Raw genomic sequence first — 20,333 nt, 5'->3', positions numbered from 1 at the left:
GAGAGATTCTTATCAGACAGTAGTATAATAATTGTAGAAGATCTGTATTTAAACACTGCAGGAAGAACAAAAGCATATGCATGCAAACAGAAGACAAAAATCTCCAAGATACTAGCTAGAAATGTTCAAATAAGGTACACTGCCTCTTAATAGACCAAAGTCCTATGTTTAATGAGACTGTAACATTAGTGTAAAATTTCTTTAAACACAATAAAATATTTTGATAACAAACATATTACAAATGTCCTTCAATCTAAGTTGTATGCTTACACAAGAATATGCTGAATCACCCAGAAATATGTATGTTATGGATATAAATTAGTAAACATAGTTAAATTATTTTTCCTTAATTTTAAAAGATGATTCTTAAAAAAATTACTCTTTACCTTTAAGGCGCAAAATATGCATGCATCTCCCTGACACACGTGTCCAGTTAAACCTCTTAAACTTCGTCGAAATATGTCAAGTTGCCATAATACCTAAAAAAAAAAAATTAAAAATCAAGTTTCACAAAAACAAGTAATGAGTTCAGGTTTTACATTTAACACAGCAACATAAAGTAATTTTTTGGTTTTTTTACATTTCACATAATACATAAAACTTGAACACCAGTACTGTTAAAGAATTATGGTCCTTTTCCATTACTTGGTAAATTGTGGAGTTGGATGTGGAACATTAAATTTTATCTCCTTAGAACACTTTTTGAAACAACAGAAAGTGTAGAAAAAGAGGTGAAGTAATCTTAAGAAAAAAAGCTCTAAAGTAAACTGAAAAGGTCTTATTGCTTGAACCAAGAGGAAGGTGGCTATAGGGTTTATGGCATTTCTTTTTCCTTCTCCCCATCTCATGCTTTCTTTCACGTGAAAAAAAAATAATGGAGACGTAGAAACTGAATTACTAGCTAAAATGCAAGCATAACTTTTGGTGAAGTTGATCTTACGGTCTCTTACTACTTACTCTTACTATAAAAGATGTCTGAAATTACTTTTTTTTTTTTTTCCCTCAGATCAAAATAATACCGGTGCTTAATGAGGTATGTTTCTACCTTTTATTTGTGTAATTACTTTGTATAAAGTTAATGTTTCCTTGGGTACTAAATCAACACACTAGTTAAGAAACTAGCCCATTAAAAACAGAAAACCCACAAACCCCAAAAATAATTTCTCAAGAGGTACAGTAACACACCAGCTGCAGATCCAGAAAGAAAAATACTATTTGTAAATATAAAAGGTAAAATTAATTAGGATCCATTTAAAAAAAAGAATATCTGAACCTCAGTTTTGAAGGTTGAACAGATGTTAAAAGAATGGAACAGATTCCTCCTTCTAAAAAGGCAGTTGCCAGTCATCAGCCTCTGTCTGATAAACAGCAGTAGGTTATAAAGTAGTAGGATTGTCTGAAACCATAACTAGAATTTCCTTTGAGTTTAATTTTAGGTCACCCTAAGGGGAAACAGCAAAACTGAAAGAGAATATAGGTCATGCTGTTCCCAATGGATGGAAAACAGCAAACTCATTCTACTAAATCTATTGTACATTTTTATTTTAAACGTATTTAGATATACATACCACATAGATATATCTCTAATATTTCTTCTGTTTAAATTCATACCACTTTTAAGACTTAGTTTTTTAGAAAGTCTATCCCTCTCCTAAGGTCTCTGCATTTTGGCTAATAATTCTGTACGCTTTGAAAATGATCATGCCCCAAATCTAAGCATTACAAAAAAATATATATTGTTTTACTCTTTCTTTGCACAGCCTAGAAGTCCATTGTTATTGTTAATTTCTACATTTAAAAAAACTGTAAGCTAAACTTTTTCTAGTATTCTGACTTGCAGACAATGTGGGCAAGCTAGAACTGCTCTTTAACACAATTAAAAAGATCCCCATGTTCCCTGTCAAAAATAGGCTTGTAAAAGCTGTTTTAATAGCACAGCAATATTAGCATAAAATCATAAAACAAACAATGTGAAAGACCTAAAAAGCTAACATTATTTTTATTACAGCTCATGTAAAAGCAGAACAATGTATAGGCAAACAAATGCAAGAAGTTGTTTTGTAACTTGTATGCATAAAAACAGCGAGGAATCTAATTTGCATTTCCATACTATCAAGTATATCTCCTACTCTAATTTCACAAACCCTCCTAATCAGAGCTTTGAACTACATATGTATACTCTGATATGCCCCAGTACCACAAACTCATGTTCTAAATCTGAGAATGGTATTTTAATAAAAATAGTATCTTATTCAATGCAAGTAGTAGTACTGGTTACCCTACATTAAACAGTCTCTTGTAAATTTTGCCAAGTAATAAAACTTATGTTTGACAGGCATATTAATTTTAAATTTTAAGCATCAAGTTTTAAAATTATGTCCTAAGTTTCCAAATACAAAAGGAAAGTTTTTCTGCTATTCTTAATGCATGTAAATAAAATACCATACTGTCATTCTTTGCAATATTACGTTTAATACTCTCAATCTATTCCCTAAAATGAAATGCTAAATAGAATTACATCTTTTTTCTATGACTGCCACATTTTATTTACTTAAGAAAGTCCATTCCAAAGAGACATGCTATTCTTTCTTACTTGGAATGACTAAGAAGTTTAAATGAGAACTGAATTTAACACCCTTGAAAAATGCACTCATTTTTTCTGAAGAATACACATATTGCAATACAAATGGTAAAAACAGCATTGCCAAGGGAACACTTTCCTTACTATGTCCATCTAAGCTGTTACAAAACCAGAAGTGTTGAACAAATCAAGGGGTTTTCTTACCTGAACAGCACTATTAAGAAAGCAGCTGTTTTGCCCTGGTTCATTTAATAAGCCTTTAGTAGGGGCCAGGGACAGTATACTTCCAGGCTGATAAACTTTTCCAAGGTTACCCCCAGGTTTTCTTAAGAATTTCACCCACGCCATTATCTTTTACACTTTGTAATGGCAGTATTTACACTTAAATATTTAAGGATATGATGGGTGCAAGGCAAAGACGAAGGTCCTAAGAGAACTGCTCTAAAGTCACGGCATTCTATTCAGCTCTGTGCAGTTGGGTAATTGTTCATAGGTTTATATCCACTTTCCATTAGCAGCTACCAGCCATCTATGAGGATCAGTCTCTCAGTTAAAACGAAACTATACAAAAATTTCCACTCTCAGATTTAAAAATAAACAAAAAGTTATGCATCCAATTATGATTAAAATGTGTTGGAAGTTATTAGAATGAACGTTCTTTTTAAGCAAGTTGCATGGTAACCGACTTCTCCTTTCAGGGATAAAGTATTACTATAAATCATAAGGTGTATTAAAACATAAGTTTCTATATATCACAAAAATTTAAAGTTCTTGACAGGCATTATACTCCTGTTCTCTCATTTTGATCCATCTTCTTTTTAGTTTTAACTGTGATTCACAAAATATATTCCAGTTTAGAAGACTCCACATTTATTTCATTCTCTTTCCAGTGAATCTGAAAGAGGAAAGAAAAAGAAAATGTAAAGATAGAATTTTCCAAGATACCACAGAAATAAATCACCTCACATTCAAAAATACCTGCAAAAAGTCTTGTACCCCTAGAACTATTCCTCTCTATTTAAGAAACATTGATACTTCCTTGTATTATTTAAAAAATAATTAAATGGAACCTAATCAAGACTCCCTTTTGCCCCATGCATAATCAGTTTGTTTACTGTTGCCACTGTAGCTCAGCCATAAGTAATTTGATTTAATAATACTGGAAATACTAAGTATGATTTGTGACAGCACTAAGCAAGGAGCCTGAAATCTAACTGGAAATTGGCCTTGACGGAGTATCTTTTTTTTTCTTTATCTTCACTTCAATAAACCCCCGCCCCCTCCCCTAAAAAATATTTTATTAGAACCTTGTATTAATTAAAAGGAGTATCAGCTTCAATTTTCCCTCCCCCTCATAAAAGTGATAGGCATTCACAACATAATAACTATACTACTACAAAGAACCAAACTCTAATAAAACAGGCAGAGGTAAAGATAAGAGTAAAATAAAGATTATCATAGAAAAAGATTAAGGTTTCTCTGTTCAGATATGCAGAAGTGATAACATAATTTTAACAAGTGTTTTCATTAGAGAATTTCATTGCAGTACATAAGCAGAAAATAATTGCTGCAGTAAAGACTATTAAAGAGGGGCCAAGGAAAAAAAAACACTAGGGTGTATAGCTGTTTATAACTAGATATTTGTACATGTACAAATATACAACCCCCCCCACACACACACATACATATATGTATACACACACACACATATATTCAAGAAACCATTTCACACATCAAGAATGCTTAGAAATATGAAGCATCATCTGGCCAAAAGTCTTCCGCTATCACAGGGAACTATAACTTTTAATTCCTAAAAATGTTATAGCTATGATTTTTAAAATAATTTTCAAAAGTCCAGAGGAATCTTATTCTTCTATCATTCAACTCTTCTATCATTCATTGTTTATTTCCGATTTAATATTTCTACATTCACACTCAAAAATTGAACTAATACATTTTTGTCACAAAAAGAGTTTGCTCCTTGAAATAACAGAGAAGCTTCTTGAGCACATATTTTCCCAGTGACACAGAATTCTTAACTCCACTTTATATAATTTCCCACCTGGAGAATTATTTATGATTTTCTTCACCCCCCTCCTGCTAACTCAGAAGAAAAAAAAAAACTAAGTTAGGATGAACAATATTTAGTATCAGCAATATCAAATTCAGTACACCAACAGTAAAAAGAGAGGAAAGAGACCAGATTGGTAACAGTACAGATGGGCTGGGATAGCCACACAGTGTAAAGTGTTTGCACTCCAGCACATAGAATCATAGAATTGGCTGGGTTGGAAGGGACCTCAGAGATCATCAAGTCCAACCCTTGATCCATGCTTGAGCTGTCTCTTGTTATGTAGCCACCTTTGAGTAGACAGGAGCAACAGCATCAATACAGTTTTGATCTAGAAACATCAGGCTTGGCTTCAGGGTATCCCAGCCTAAAATAAACTCCCTACTAAACACACGACCTCCCATCTCGAAAACTACTCATACAGTAGTACCTCACCAACAGTAGCGATGCAGCTAGCCTGGGTCCTGCTGTTGGCATTTCATTGTAAAGATTGCTTAGAAAATAGCAGCCAAAATAAGGGAGGGAAACAGATGTTAAGTAAGGTACATTGTATGCCACTGATAAAATATAGAAGTCACTGGGAAAATACACATTTCTGTTATGTAAGTTTCATTGGGAAACAGATCTTGCTTCGTCAGTTATCTTCTCATCTGAAGAAAAGGGTAGTGATAAACCAAGTCATGTTAAGTTTGGGAAATGTTTGTGGGTTTTTTTATGTTTCAATGCAAAAGGAAGATTACTACTACAAACAGATCTGTGAAACTGACCCCAATGACCAACAGACAAAAAATATGAAACACTACCTCTGTAGCTTTGACTTTCAGCCTTTAGACTTACTTATATTAAGTCACGAGGGCAGAAGAGATTCCATCAGCTTTTGTATTTCTTATTTATCAAACATTCAAGTACTATTTCCCCATGTTTCTGAACAACAGATTTACATGGGGATACGTAGAAGGGGTGTGGAGAAGGAAGAACCTCTGAAGTTACCCAGTCTTTATTTTAACTGCTAAGAAATACACAACTGTATAGAAATGACTTCTCCTAGACCAATTTAAGGCAAAGAGGATTCATCCACATGGAACTTCTAGAAAGTAATTTTGTCTCACATTTCAGAGAACACCCCATGCTCTAAGATTTATCTGTTGGGCTGGGTTTCAGAAAACTTACACCGATTTTCTGTGAGAATTTAATAAAAAATGGTTCTGGTGTTGGGTTACTGATTTATTACATTTAGATGCATGCTGTTGAGTTTCACATGCGAAGTTGGAAACACAAACTACTTTAACTATTACACCAAAACATTAGTGCACCTTTTTCTGAAAATTTATATACAAAACAAGAAAGATCAGAAGTGACTACCTCAAAATTATTTTCATGCAACCTTCTTAAAATTTTTTTATCAACGCATTCTTTAAACTGCATATGTGAAACTAAACATAGCCACCCCACAGCAACTTAAAACTGACAGGCACTGGATACAAGACTTTCAATGGTGCCATAAACAATGGGATTAACTTCTGTCATCTATTTGTCATCAAAGACTCTCCCTAAGGATAAAATTTATAGTAACATTTTGTTTTTAAATTTCCATTGTAGAAATATCTCCAAGTTTGGTTTTGAAAAACTAAAGAAAGAAAGAAAAAAGATCAAAGCAAGCTATTGTGGAAGATGCTAGAAAGGCTGTATGGTCTTCAATCAAGCAAAACTTTCCTGGATTTGGACCATCCACAAAAAGCATTATTCCTTGCTGACAAACCTATTGCTCACTGTAGATTGCTTCATAAAACAGAGAAGAGATGCTGCTGATCAGCCTTGGTTCTTTCCACCTCCTGTAACATTTCGTTAAGCTTTTAGATGATTGAGACTCAGACCACTGACTCCCTTAACCCAAATTCAGAACTCTATAGAACTATACTAGGAACTGTTCTTAGATGTCTTTGGTAAGCCAGTGTTGCTAAAAGCACTGCAGCAGCATTTATTAGCCACTGGGATTTTTTTTGTAAGTTCTTGACTTGACAAAGTTGGGGGGCTGAGGGGGCATAATAATTTATTAGACTACACAGAGTCTTCAACAGGTGCAATCATGCATCAAAACAAATAAAATAACAAATATTTCACATAGTGTTATTGGCAAGCTACCTAAGTTTTTTAGCAGCTGAGAGTTTTAAAAAGTATTTTTGTCCTTCAGCCTAAAGGAATCAATTTTGGATGAATGTTCTCAACCAAAGACACTAAACAAGAGCTATGAATTCTCAACCCAACATCTATTTATCAATCTAAGTTGTTCTACCTTGCCTTGCTTCAGTCACTGTCCTTCAGCCATCAATCATCTCATCAAGCACCTAGCTACCCCTAGTTGTGCAGCCTTTCAGGACAAAATATATACCTGCCACAGATTTCTGGCACTTGCCTTTGTATTTTACAGAACAATACACTAATCAGTGAACCTGCATGTTATCAGCTGCTTTGTAGGTACACTCTAGCACCTAAATAACTGCAGCTGGCGGAGCCTTTTAAATGGAATACGTAATGTTTCTACATTGGCTTACAAATCACTGCAGTTACTATTTTAGCTGAACAAATAATTTTCTACAAGCACACTGGGTTTATGTCTCTGGTATCTATTAAGATAAAACTGATGAGATAAACAGTCAGTTCTGTGAATACGGGAACTATCACCTCCTGGTCCTGGCAGTCTTAGGTGTCACAGCTGAGTTCTTGTAGTTTTCTCCCTAGTTCAGGCACATGCCATCTCTGCTCCTTACATCTTCTTAGAAGGTCTCTCTCTTCCAGTCAGCTGCCTGTTTTCATGACCTTTTCATGACCTGTTTTTTTGACATAATCATCTTAAAGACTTCGGTCCCTTCTGGCAAATTGAGTGCAAACCTGCCAATGGGTTAAAAAATTGTTGACTGTCTCTGAAATTTGGCTGAAGAGTTGTTATTTACATCCTCTCAGAAGGAATTTAGGAATATAGTTAGGTTGTGTAGAAAGAAAATTAGAGAGACAAAGGCACAACTTGAACTGAATCTCACCACCTCTGTGAAGGGTAACAAAAAGTCCTTCTACAGATACATCAGTGGCAAAAGAAGGGGCAAGGAAAACATCCATTCTTTACTGGACATGGGCGGGAATATAGTTGTCAAAGATGAAGAAAAGGTTGAGGTATCTAACACAGCAGGTTATCTTGAGGACAGCTGGCTTCTGGAGCTTATAGAAGGTGACAAGAATCTAAACAGCCCCCCTGTAATCCAGAAGGAAACAGTCAGTGACCTATTGAACAGCTTGGATCCCCACAGGTCTATGGGACCAGATGGGATCCACCCAAGGGTGATGAGAGAGCTGGCAGAAGAGCTCACCAAGCCTCTCTCTATCATCTACCAACAGTCCTGGCTCACTGGGGACATCCCAGATGATTGGAAGTTGGCAAATGTCATGCCAATCCACAAAAAGGGCTGGAAGGAGAACCCAGAAAACTACAGGCCCGTCAGCCTGACCTCAGTGCCTGGCAGGGTTATGGAACAGATCATCCTCAGTGTAATCACACAGCACCTGCAGGATGGGCAAGGGATTAGACCCAGCCAGCACGGGTTTAGGAAGGGCAGGTCCTGTCTGACCAACCTGATCTCCTTTTATGATCAGGTGACCTGCCTGGTGGATGAGGGGAAGGCTGTGGATGTGGTCTACCTGAACTTAAGCAAGGCATTTGACACCGTCTCCCACAGCATTCTCCTGAAAAAGCTGTCAGCCCACAGCTTGGACAGGAGCACCCTGTACTGGGTTAAGAACTGGCTGGAGGGCTGGGCCCAGAGAGTGGTGGTGAACAGTGCTGCATCCAGTTGGCGGCTGGTCACCAGTGGTATCCCCCAGGGATCAGTGTTGGGCCCAGTTCTGTTTAATATCTTTATTGATGATTTAGATGAGGAGATTGAGTCCATCATCAGCAATTTCGCAGATGACACTAAGCTGGGGAGGAAGTGTCGATCAGCTGGAAGGCAGGGGGGCTCTGCAGAGGGACCTGGACAGGCTGGAGAGTTGGGCTGATTCCAACAGGATGAGGTTCAATACAGCCAAGTGCTGGGTCCTGCACTTTAGCCACAACAACCCATGGGAAGCTCCAGGCTGTGGACAGAGTGGCTGAGAGCAGCCAGGCAGAAAGGGACCTGGGAGTCTGGACTGACAGGAAGCTGAACATGAGCCAACAGTGTGCCCAGGTAGCCAAGAAGGCCAATGGCATCCTGGGCTGGATCAGGAACAGCGTGGCCAGCAGGTCCAAGGAAGTGATTCTGCCCCTGTACTCAGTGCTGGTGAGGCCACACCTTGAGTCCTGTGTCCAGTTCTGGGCCCCTCAGTTCAGGAAGGATATCAAGGTCCTGGAGCAGGTCCAAAGGAGGGCAACTAGGCTGGTAAAGGCACTTGAGCACAGGCCCTATGAAGAGCGGGGGCTGTTCAGCCTGGAGAAGAGGAGGCTCAGAGGGGACCTCATCACTCTCTACAACTCCCTTAAAGGAGGTTGTAGCCAGGTGGGGGTTGGTCTCTTTTCCCAGGCAACCCTCAGCAAGACAAGAGGGCACGGTCTCAAGTTGTGCCAGGGGAGGTTTAGGTTGGATATTAAAGAAATTCTTTCTACCGAGAGGGTGATCAGACATTGGAATGGGCTGCCCAGGGACGTGGTGGATTCTCCATCCCTGGAGATACTTAAAAAGAGACTGGTGTGCCAGACTCAGTGCCATGGTCTGGTAACTGCAGCGGTGGTGGATCAAGGGTTGGACTTGATGATCTCAGAGGTCCCTTCCAACCCAGCCAATTCTATGATTCTATGATACTCTCAGTCTGTTGCATAAATTACTAACTAATGGCAAACCTTCCTCCTGACCAGTGCCAAGGTTACTTTTAAGCAACATAGCTTTTTGCTTCAGCTGGCAGGCCATGCCTATGTGCTGAGCCTGGCAAAACACCCAATGGTCTGGCAACTCTTCTCACATCAATTTCTACAGTGATCTATGTTACAACTTAGGAATTTACATACAAGAAAACAAAAATTAGGAAGTAGGAATGATTAAATGCATTGCAAGGGAATAAATTTACAACGGAAAACCACTAGAGTTTTCTGCAGTAATCCAACATTATTGGACTGTGGCTACTTCCTCCTCAGCATAATGAAACCCATCAAAAATTCAACAACTTGCAACTTAAAGAATTTGAGTGATTTCCACAGCTAAAAAACTTGTCACTTAAAGTTGCGATTTCTTGTCAAATGAACAAAATACAATTTGTACTGTTGATATTTGAGGTTGCAATGATATTTTCCCCCGACAACACTGTAAGACAAGACCAAAAGAAAAACCAAAAATCATTCTCCTAACAGTGGTCATGAGCCTCAGTTTCATAGACCATCTGCAAGTATGCCATCCAATGGTATTGAGCTGACACATTCTTTCTGCCTTTAGTCACTAACTCAAGACAGCCAAAGAGGTTGTTTGATGGTTTTCTCTTCTAGAAATTCTTCCAAACAATCCCCAGTCTTTTCCTATTTTAAAGAGCTCTATTGTCACTTCTCTAGCCTTACCCATTTAGTTGTCCCTTACGTGCCAAACCACTGCTCCTGCACATCATACTTCTCTATATCCTTTCAAGATGGGAGAACCAGAAATGTAGATATTATCCCAGATGGCTTCTGTGCAAGTATACATTTTTTTCTTTAAGCTGTTCCAATAAAAACTCCCTGGCTTGCATCAAAAACAAAAGAACAGGTTCACAGCTCAGCATCTCTGGACTGTTACAACTAGAAACCAATTTTAGAAATAGCTACATTGGGAACTGTGAGCAAAGACCTTAAAGGATACAAATTCTGAACTCATGACATGGGCCAGCATTTACAATGAATCATCACACTGAAAGTACAGAGAAGATTTTTGTTTCTCCATCTTCCTACTCCTTTACAAAGTGCTTTGTTCAAAGATTACCATGTACTCTTTCTTGAGCCTCAGAAAGACAGAAGGTATTCTCACTGATGCCTTTTTATCCAAGATAAATCCGCCTGTCCAAACTGTGACCTTGCCTTTCAGTTTTCTGTGTTGATGCTTCAGCAGAAGTACAAAACACCAAATTCTGTTCCTCCCTAAAAAGCTTTCAGATTTCTTAAGGAGAAACTACATCAAGTTGCAAAGAACAGTAATATAAGCATCACCTTTAAGTCCAACAATAATTTAAAGGCTTGATAAAAAAGGAATGTTCTGAATCTTTACACTTTGTGTATCTCTTAATGAACAAATCTGTGCAAACCTATCTACAAACATTTCACTCAGCCCACACATCTAAAATTTTGATACAGTACATCTCACTGTTACAGCCTCAACCCATCATATTTAACCTGGCCTCAACAAACTCCAGCTTGTTTCTGCTTAAACCATGAGGATGATTTGAAGAACACTTTCAAAGAGTTAAATTCCCATCACTGTTCCCCATAAGTGATTAAACTCTATCAAGAGGCATTAACCAAGGGAAAATGACAAAGTATTGCTACCAAGATCTTGGAAAGCAAACTAACTGAAGCACACAAGAGCACTGTACGCTGACCCTGAAGTTCTGTTGGTCTCATACCCAAACAATTCTATCAATAATATATCATGCACACTGTATGTCTGAAAACAATTCTGCACTACCAAGTCTTGATATGAAAGTCAGTCAAGAAGATATTTTAGGTGTTTTTATTGTCAACAACCCACATCCCAGTACAATGAACATTTAAAAAGTAATTTAAGATTTTAAAAAAAAAGAAAAAAACCCAACCACTAAATACATCTCACTTTGTAACAATTTGTTAGAGGAAGAAAGGATTACCTATCATTGGATAAGGCTCATTTATATTCAGACTAATACATGATACCTAAAACCACTCTTTCATTCTACAGGGCTGTTAATAAAGTCAGTCAAGGCAATTTCCATTGCCTTGAAAGGGATGGGTATACTGCATTATCAGACAAAATTCTATTCACATGATTAAGTTTTTGCTCCCAAAATAATCCGAGTAACTTCAAAGTTAAGCAGGAGGGTTGGTGTTTGTTTTTTGTTTGGTTTTTTGGTTTTTTTTTTTTTTTTTTTTTTTGCATGTCTAAAATAAATAATTAAATAGAGATATGTAAATCACACTGTTTTGGGGGGAAGGGAAAAATACATGTCGAGAGAACAAGACACATTTCCCTTAAAAAGCTAATTTTAAATATTTGCATTGAAAAATCAAAGCAAGGGACAAACTTAATTCAGTTGCTAAGCAGATAATTTGCATGCGTCTACTTACATGCCTCTGGAACTCCATCCGTATGAACACAGCAAGTAACGCGGCTTCCAAATACTGTAAACTGATTACATTTCAGACAGCTCCCTACTACCTGTACTGGCATTTCCTGTTTCAAACTGCCTTTGACGAAAACACGCCAGGAAAACTCGCTGGTGGGTATGTGACTACGGCGTTAAACATTAACTTTAGATTCTGGCTCTTCAGAGAGCTAAACATACGCGCTCGCCCCGTCTCGTGACGAAGTCCATGCCCGTTCAGACGGCAGCTTACACACCCAGCAGGGACACCGCGCCAGCCCGGCAGTCTGCCTTAACCCTCACCCACGACGTCCTCAGGCAGGATTTAACCCGGCGCGGGGCCGAGAGGAGACGGCAGCTGACCGCCCCAACGGCGGCCGCCCCTCGCCGGACGGGACCCCTTTCCCCTCCCCGGCCGTCGCGTCAGGTGAACGGCCCGCGGGGGATCCCGGCCCCAGGCGGATGCCCGCCTCCGACTCCCCACCGCTGCCGCCCGGCAACACCGCGCCTCGTCCAACAGTGGGGGGGAGAGGAAAAGGCGGACCTCGATTCCCCTTCCCCAGCTGAGGACCACGGCTGATTCCCCCCCGCAGTCTCGCCTGCCCGCCACCCCGGAACTCACCCCCCGCAACCGGCGACTCCCAGAGGCAGCTCCTCTCTCGCCCTCTCCCGGCGACGACTCCAGGGCAGAGACCCGCCCCTCGCAAGCAACTTTTTGCTTTTGCTTCTCCTCCTCCTCCTTCTCTCTTCCGGAGTCTGGAACTCCAGGGGCGGTGCGAGGTCGGGCACACTCCGGCCAGTCCGAGGCGAGAGGCGGGCCTAGCTCAAGAGCCCGCGCTCGCCCTTCCCTCCCTGCCGCCCTGCGGCGCGCCGGCGCAGTGGCGCGGCCGCGGAGGTGGGGGCGGAGCGGGGCAGGAGGAGAGGGGTAGACCGGATCTTCCCGAGAGTGCCCGGCGCCAGGAAGGGGGGGACACGCTGAGGGGAGGGCGGACAGGCGGGCGGACAGGCGGGCGGGGAGAGAAGCGCTCTCAGGAGGGACTGGGCCAATGACAGCGCCGGCCACCTCCCGCCACGGTCGCGTCAGGCGGTGCGCGTGAGGCGAGAGCTGAGCCTGCGCAGTGGGAGCGCGGCAGGGCTGGAAAGTCGTACCACGTTTCCCCCCCCCTCCTACCCGTAGGGGCAGTGGATGAGAGCTGGAGTGCCGCTGCTGCGCCTCAGTGGCCGGACGGGGTAGGTTGGTGCTCCCCGCGGCCTGCCGAGGGCTAAGGGAGTCGTGGCAAGGTAAGGGGCTGCCTTACCTTACTGACACCACGATCTCACCTTCCCCAAACCTGCTCTTCCTTCCCTGTTTTATCGCTGGCTGAGGGCGCAGCTGTCCTGAACGTGAAAGCCGCTGTGGCTGCCCCGCAGGTAACCGGCAGCCGCTCTTACTGTCGTCCGGTTGCAGCCCAGGAAGACTTTTTTTTTTTTTTTTTTTTTTTTCCCTGCAACTGTTCCAAGTCACTGGGTTTTCGGGTCAACAGGCTGTTAAAATGAACGAGGCAGCAGGTTTTTTTCCAGGAGTTGTTTCAGGATGTCTGCCTACGCACATTGCCTTTGCTTCAGGTGCCCATGGAGCAGGACGGGCAGGCGGGCGGATCGTGGAGCAAGGGCTGCTGCCAAGCCAAAGTCCGCACGAGTGTACATACACCTCACAGTTGTGTTGCATTTGATTTCCACGTTAGATTATTATATGTCACCTGACTGAGGGTCATTGCCCCGAAGTCCTGTTCCCTGTGTTTTTTAGCTGGTGTGTTATATTGGGGGCGGAGGGGTGTTTCCTTTTATTACTTGCAAAAGGAATTACATGTTGAGGAATGGTCATATTTCTAGTTGCTCAGGTATCTGCTGTATTTCACTATCATCATCTTCCTGCATAAACATTTCTATTTCATTAAGACATTTTCATTTTTAGATTAGTAGTGATATTTCAAGTATTACCACACTGAACATAAGATTTTAGCACGTGCTCTGAACACAGCTTTGTATTCGTTCTTCTGGTTACCTTTTTCATGCTCTTTCAGAATGAGAAAGTGTTTGTATATAAAACCATCTTCACTTTCCCAGTAGCATCTTTTGTAGCAATAAATCAAGTAATTTCCCTACAAAGTTCCCTTCTTACATCATTAGGTCAGCTAGATTTCACTCCAGAACTTATAGCATGGGACAAGGCACTGCATAAAATTAGCTTGCTGCCTTATTTAAGTAGCACTCGTCTGTTATTCTTGTGTCCATTTCCATTAAAAGAAAACAACTTTAATGCAATTTGATCAGATTATTGTTTGTAGTTTCTTCCATTATATTGCTAGTGTAAGAAGTCCACTAGCAAAGGCAGTTTTCTCATTTTACAGTATTCTTGAAGGGGGCAATTTTTTTTACTTCACAAAGATCCAGAAATTCTACAGGGAGATTTTAATTAATTTTTCAGTCTTTTCTTACATATGTAAGAAACTCTTTCTTACATATGTATTTCTTACATATATATATACACTTATATATAAATGTATATATATGGATGTTTGGCCACACTTTTAGGGAATTTGTATAGTCATCTATTTACAAGTTTGAGTTACTCAGGATTTATCCAACGTTCTTTGAGACTTTGAGATGTGGTCAGTAATTGACATGTATATACTTTTGAAATTTTTTTAACAGATCATATATTTGTATGCGTTTCATTTTCTGAATTTTTCCTAGATTTTGTGGTTTTTTAAAGGGAATTGATTATCTGATTATTTAATTGTTCTAAGATTAATACCGTAAATTGGCACGATGATCATTCCTGGTTTTTTTGTGTTGTTCTTTCTTAGCTGTTTATTGATAGCTATTTGAATTTCTAGTTCTCACTAGAAATTTAAGATAAAAACATGTTAAAAGTCAGTATGTTAGTATTACCATTAAAAATCCTGTTTTGTGATCGTGCATCTTCTTATTGTCTATTTATTAAAAAATCCCCAAACATTCTGCTTATCATTTTGGTTAGTACTGGTTTAGACCTTGATCCTTCTATTACTTCTTTGCAAAACCAGTCAAGCCAAAGACATCTGTGAATCCCAGAGTAAGATTATGACCTCATTCTCATTATGACATCCTTTTGATATTTTTGCATCTCTGTGGACTTTGCTTTCTTGTTTGCCTCTGCCCTTTCTTCAATACAGATTTGGTTTTCGCTGCTAATCTTTTAGAAGTCCCTTAGCATTTACAACTCTTTCTTCCATTCCTTTTTTTTCTTGGAGTAAGTGTAATCTGCAAGCTTCACTTATGGTATATTTTAAGATTTTTTTACCAGTGAATCTTAATAGTCTTCCACACCGTTAGGTAAAGAATGATGTAAGTGTGGCACAGGAAGCCCTAAATAAGCTAAAAGAAGAACTTTAACATCAGAATAAGTGGTGTGAGTATAAAGCAATGCTAGAAGAGCAAATTATTTCCTGTTGCAGTTATTGTCAGTTCAGGATATGTGCTATGCATGATGCAGGAATGCAGAAGAATGTTTATGTGGTTTCATACTGAAGTTTTTGTAAATTTGGTAGTATTAGTAATCAGATGGTTAAATTGGAGAGTTGACTAAAGGGTTGAAAAGGTGTTAAACCTGGAAGAGAGGGAGCCAGAAGTAAAGTAAAATAGGCTTTCACATTTCTACTAAGTAATCCAATCATTCAGTTTGGCTCCATGCTAACAGACTAGTGTTAAGGTTTTCAAAAGGAAGAACAGTGTTGCAAAGTGGTAGATGGTGCAAATGGGGGTGTGACAGAGAACACAGAGCTGGAAGAAAATGGAGGCAGACCATATCCAGGAGTTTGGGGTTTTGCACATATCCAGTCCAAGTTAAAACACTTGGAAAGTTAGGTACCCAGAGAAAAATCTTAACGTAGCTACTAGACATCAAAAGGCTGATTGCATTAAATATTTTTAATCAAAGCTGCAGGAATCATATATCCATTGAAAAATAAGCTGCAAATCTGTGTTTCACAGCTACACACAAGAAGGTTTATTTTTGTATTTTAACTTTTCTGTTCCAGTGTAAATTATACTGTTGGCCACTGGCTGATCTATAAATAAATTCTGATTCCTTCCTTTCATGCTGTTATCATGTCTTGTGTTTATATCCGCAGTGTTTTTATGAACATTTTCATACTTGTGGCTGTAATGGAACACCTGTTCTCTGTTTTCTTTCAGATTTCTTTTTAACATTGGGAACATGTTTTCAACAACTTATTCAAACAGTTACTATCCTCTTCATGTTCAAATGATTCATAAATTTTGTCTACTTCAAATCTTCTCATATGGGAGAACCATTCAATTAAAATCCTCTCCTATTGTACATTGTTTTGGTTTGTAGACAGTTCCTGGAACAGTAGAAATACGAGAAAATTTTATGCATGCTGTATATATCAGACTCTTTTTTGAAATTATGTCCTCATGTCAGTGCTCTTGGAAATGTACTTTTAATGATGATCTTTGTGTTTCATCTGTCTTGCATAATCCTTTAAAATTAGCATCTCCAGTTTATTGCTTTGTTTTAGGAAGTGAGTCAATAAGAATGGATGTCTGCAATAGAAAAAGGAAATAATGAGAGCGGTTCATTTAAAATGCACATTCCTTGAGTTCACATAGGTAATTTCTGAGGCTAAATAGAGCTTTTATCTAAGACAAAAGAGCAGTATTCAATGAATATAAAATTAGGAGAAACACAGTGTTTGACATTACAGAATATATACTCTGTCTTATAACGCAAAAATGTTAGTAACTATTTTTTAAAGCTTATTTTGTCCTGTGTGATAAATTGAACATCTCAGTCTAAACCTAAGTAAAATTTAACAAGATTGTGTTAACGAGATTGTTAAGTTTTCTCAGTGATCATTACATGTCAGGATTTAGCTCATCCATTTTTACTTTTTTGATCCTTTCTGAAGTTTTCAGAGCTCCCAGAATATATTGTATATAGTGCAATATAGAAATGTTTAGCCCCATTTCTATGCAACAGAAGAAGCTGGTTTTCAATCCCATACCAGTATATTACTTTGCAGGTATAAATTTTATATATCATTTTAATCTGGATAAAGTCTATGGGAATATGTGGGGTTTTTTAGGTTATGAGATAGATTTAAAGTCAGATCAATTCTAACCTTTGGAAAAAACTTTTCTTTCAGTGCCCATTTATTGATTCTGTTGTAAAAGCATGTCACTAGTATTGTTCTGGACAAGCAAAGGAGGAGTAGGAGCCACTTGCTCCTGGAGTCAGGAGTGAAGATTTTCTTGGTGAGGCTCAAAAGTGAAGTGAACATCTTAACTGGCTCATTTTCTGTAACATGGACAGGACATGGACGCTAAGGCAGATTGTCTTTTTGTAGAGGACAGGCACCTTTTGACTACACCTTGTTTTTAAAACAAAACAAAACAAAAAACCCCAAAACAACTTCTGAAACTTGGATAAAAATATATGTGGAAGCAAAGAGTATAAAACATCTTTTTTCTATAGGTAGATCATGCCAGGCTTGCCTGCTTTTTTTCTGTGGTACAGTAACTGCTTTTCTAAACAAATGAAATTGTTGAACTGTAGAAGAGGACAATTAGTAACTTAATTGTCAGATGGGCAAAGAAATACCTCAGAGGAAAAAGTGACAATGTTATGCTGAATGGCAGGAGAGAAGATGTTAGAGCTCTGTCCAAATACAGGTATTGGAGCTGGTACTGTATAATATTTTCATTAGCGATCTTTGCACAAAAACTGGAAGTTGTTAATAAAATTTGTTGACATTACAAAGTTGAGAACCAGCCCCTGTAGGTTACTATTGTACCAGAATAATTGGATAACCTTGAGGAGTAAAGAAATAAAGTGGGATAAAATAGAATAATATAGAGTCATGTGCTTAGGGACTAAGAAAAAGCTCTCTGATATAAGCTCAGAAACAGATATATAAGGCAAAGATGGGGTGGCTGTGTGTCACTGATTTTATGTTACTGTGAAGGATTTCAGTTCAGTCCTATGTAAATTCAGCACTGCATTTCTTGTACAGAGACAGAGGTACTAATGCTATGTGTGAGAGATGTGCCTGGTGAAATCTTTAAAACTGGGAACAGATCAAGAAGTCCAGATCCAGGAAACTGGACTTAGAAAGGTTGTATTAAAAAAAAAAAAAAAAAAAAAAAAAAAAAAAAGCAGCCTACTAAAACAGAGGAGTATGCTAAAAGAATTTGAATTGTTTTGACAATTTAAATTGTAAAAGACCTTACAGTCTTTGAATATACTTGTTGAAGCAAACCTGACAGGAAAGAAGGCTTGTTTTAATTAAAAAATTTTGTTAAGAAATTAAGCTGAGTATGATTACATTTAGATTGGAAATTAAAATAAGCTTTTTTTAACTGTCCAAACCTCTAAACGTTGCTAAGAGAAAATGTGATCACTTTCTGAATCAATGATCTGTAATGTGCAAGGGACACATAATAGGCTTGAACTTGTCCTGTGCTGCATTAACCTGTAGTTAGAGTGTGCTCAGGTCTGAACTGTCTCATATATACTAGATAAAAGCAACTGTAGATTAAAGTCCGCTGATACAGAGAACTGTTAGATTTTGCAGCTGTGCTGTGACAGCTATGAGCCCTATACTAAACAGAGTGTGCTCTTCATTGTTTCTAAGACAGCAGGGTTGGGCCAAATGCCTCCTGTCTTCATCTCATGAAACTACAGAGTTGCAGATCTGCTTTACTTCATTCCCACTGATACTGATGCTTCTGATACCCATATTTTCCCTTCTCTTTGACTATTTTATAGGCCATAGCGGAATGAATGATAAAGTAACATAATTAAATATATGAAGACTTTATTTTGAACTGTGTGTAGTATAACTTGCTTTTCAGCAATTCAATTAATGTATCATTAATTGAATTGTATTTGTATCAGTGCAAAATATATATGTATATATGTATATGTATTTGTATCAGTGCAAAAACCCTGCTAAGAAAGAAGCACATTCCATTTTAGTTCAGTAATGCTTGCTATAACCGGTCTTGCTCTTCTTCCTATTTGAACAGCGTGTTCTTACTTTTTCCTTTCCAGCAACTAGTCAAAATGTTGTCATTAAGAACTTGAGGAATGACGTTTTGCTATAATTCAGTTGCCAGAATTAAGCCTTGCTTGGCTTCTTGATGTACAGTCTAGGAAGAGCATGTTGTGCCTCAGATGCTTGTTTATAATCATTTGTAGTTATCTTGCATAGTCATCCTTAAGTAATCTTCAGTGTAATGACTACAGTAACTAGTGTTTAAAGTTAATATTTTGCCTAGTTGAGCAACTTGGCTCTACAGGTAAACTTTACAAAGGAAAAGGAAGTAGAGTGACATTTGATGGACTGCTGCATGCTGCTAGCCATCCCGCCACAGGAATTCTTAGCTTGCTACTCTGTATTTCAACACTTTAGTGAACTGGGGCTGTTTAGCCTTGAGAGAAGGCTGAGAGGGGATTTTATTGATGTCTATAAATATTTGAGGGGTGTGTGTCAAGAGGGTAAGGCCAGCCTCTTCAGTGGTGCCCAGTAATAGGACAAGGAGCAATGGGTTTAAGCTAGGAAGTTCCACCTAACATGAAGAGGAACTTGTTTACTGTGAGGGTGATGGAGCACTGGAACAAGCTGCCCAGAGAGGTTGTGGATTCTCCTTCTCTGGAGGTTTTCAAAATCCACCTGGATGCTTTCCTGTGTGGCCTGCCCTGGGTGATCATGCTTTGGCAGGGAAGTTGGATTAGATGACCTCTAGAGTTCCCTTCCAACCCCTAGCATTCTATGATTCTAAGATGTTCTTATTCCCTACCCTGGCCTTTTAAATCCTTCTCCATTCTTTTCCTGCTCCTACATCAGAGGCTTGTATTTATGTATTTTCTTCCAGTAGGGTCCTCTCATCTTACCAGAGGATTTGAAAAGTTTGAAGTTTTGTTTTATCGGTTTTGTTTTTTTTGGAAGATGACTGTCCAGATGTCCTTCTGAACTCCAGAGAAATCCAGTTCTAAGCTGTACCTTCTGCACAAAGCATCCTGAGGGCATTCTTGTGTTAATGAGTACGGCCGGCTCTGAACTGGCAAAGTTCAAGCTGTTATTTCTAGAAATTCCATTGAATATCTTAATCTCTGTTTGCTTTTGAAAGAATAGTTGGCTCACAATATTCGGGCTTATTTTTACTCTCACAGTGATTTATAAATCCTATGCCTCTTGGAAGTGTTAATTAATTTCATTTCTGTGAGGTAGGGAAGCATTGCAAATGCTGGGCCAGGCATTTTGGATGAATAGTTTGTTCACAGGAAGTGCAATTTTCATATGAAAAAATATA

At 38.8% G+C, this 20,333-nt stretch overlaps 2 protein-coding genes across 7 annotated transcripts in view; one reads left to right on the top strand and one right to left on the bottom strand.

The window, feature by feature from the left end:
• USP53 (ubiquitin specific peptidase 53) overlaps nt 1-12,842 on the bottom strand; it is a 37,702-nt gene extending 24,860 nt beyond the window's left edge. The window contains exons 1-3 of one of the 2 annotated variants that reach the window (XM_071753515.1): nt 12,595-12,842; nt 2,786-3,476; nt 387-479 (exon numbers count right to left, since the gene is read on the bottom strand). In XM_071753515.1, the coding sequence (XP_071609616.1) occupies nt 387-479; nt 2,786-2,929 (237 nt within the window). In that variant the 5' untranslated portion in view covers nt 2,930-3,476; nt 12,595-12,842. The remainder of the gene's footprint in view (nt 1-386; nt 480-2,785; nt 3,477-12,594) is intronic. The other variant, XM_071753514.1, reaches the window with a different exon arrangement.
• Nucleotides 12,843-13,118: 276 nt separating this feature from the next.
• SEC24D (SEC24 homolog D, COPII coat complex component) overlaps nt 13,119-20,333 on the top strand; it is a 185,173-nt gene continuing 177,958 nt past the window's right edge. For 3 of the 5 annotated variants that reach the window (XM_071753506.1, XM_071753501.1, XM_071753498.1), the window contains exon 1: nt 13,119-13,253. The gene's annotated coding sequence lies outside the window, so the exon portion shown is untranslated. The remainder of the gene's footprint in view (nt 13,254-20,333) is intronic. The other 2 variants (XM_071753505.1, XM_071753500.1) reach the window with 2 other exon arrangements.

This window comes from Heliangelus exortis, chromosome 10 (genome assembly GCF_036169615.1).
Source record: "Heliangelus exortis chromosome 10, bHelExo1.hap1, whole genome shotgun sequence".
In the NCBI taxonomy this organism is placed as follows: Eukaryota; Metazoa; Chordata; class Aves; order Apodiformes; family Trochilidae; genus Heliangelus; species Heliangelus exortis.
The sequence above is the reverse complement of the archived record's forward strand: the minus strand, read 5'-3'. Positions and strand labels throughout refer to the sequence as shown.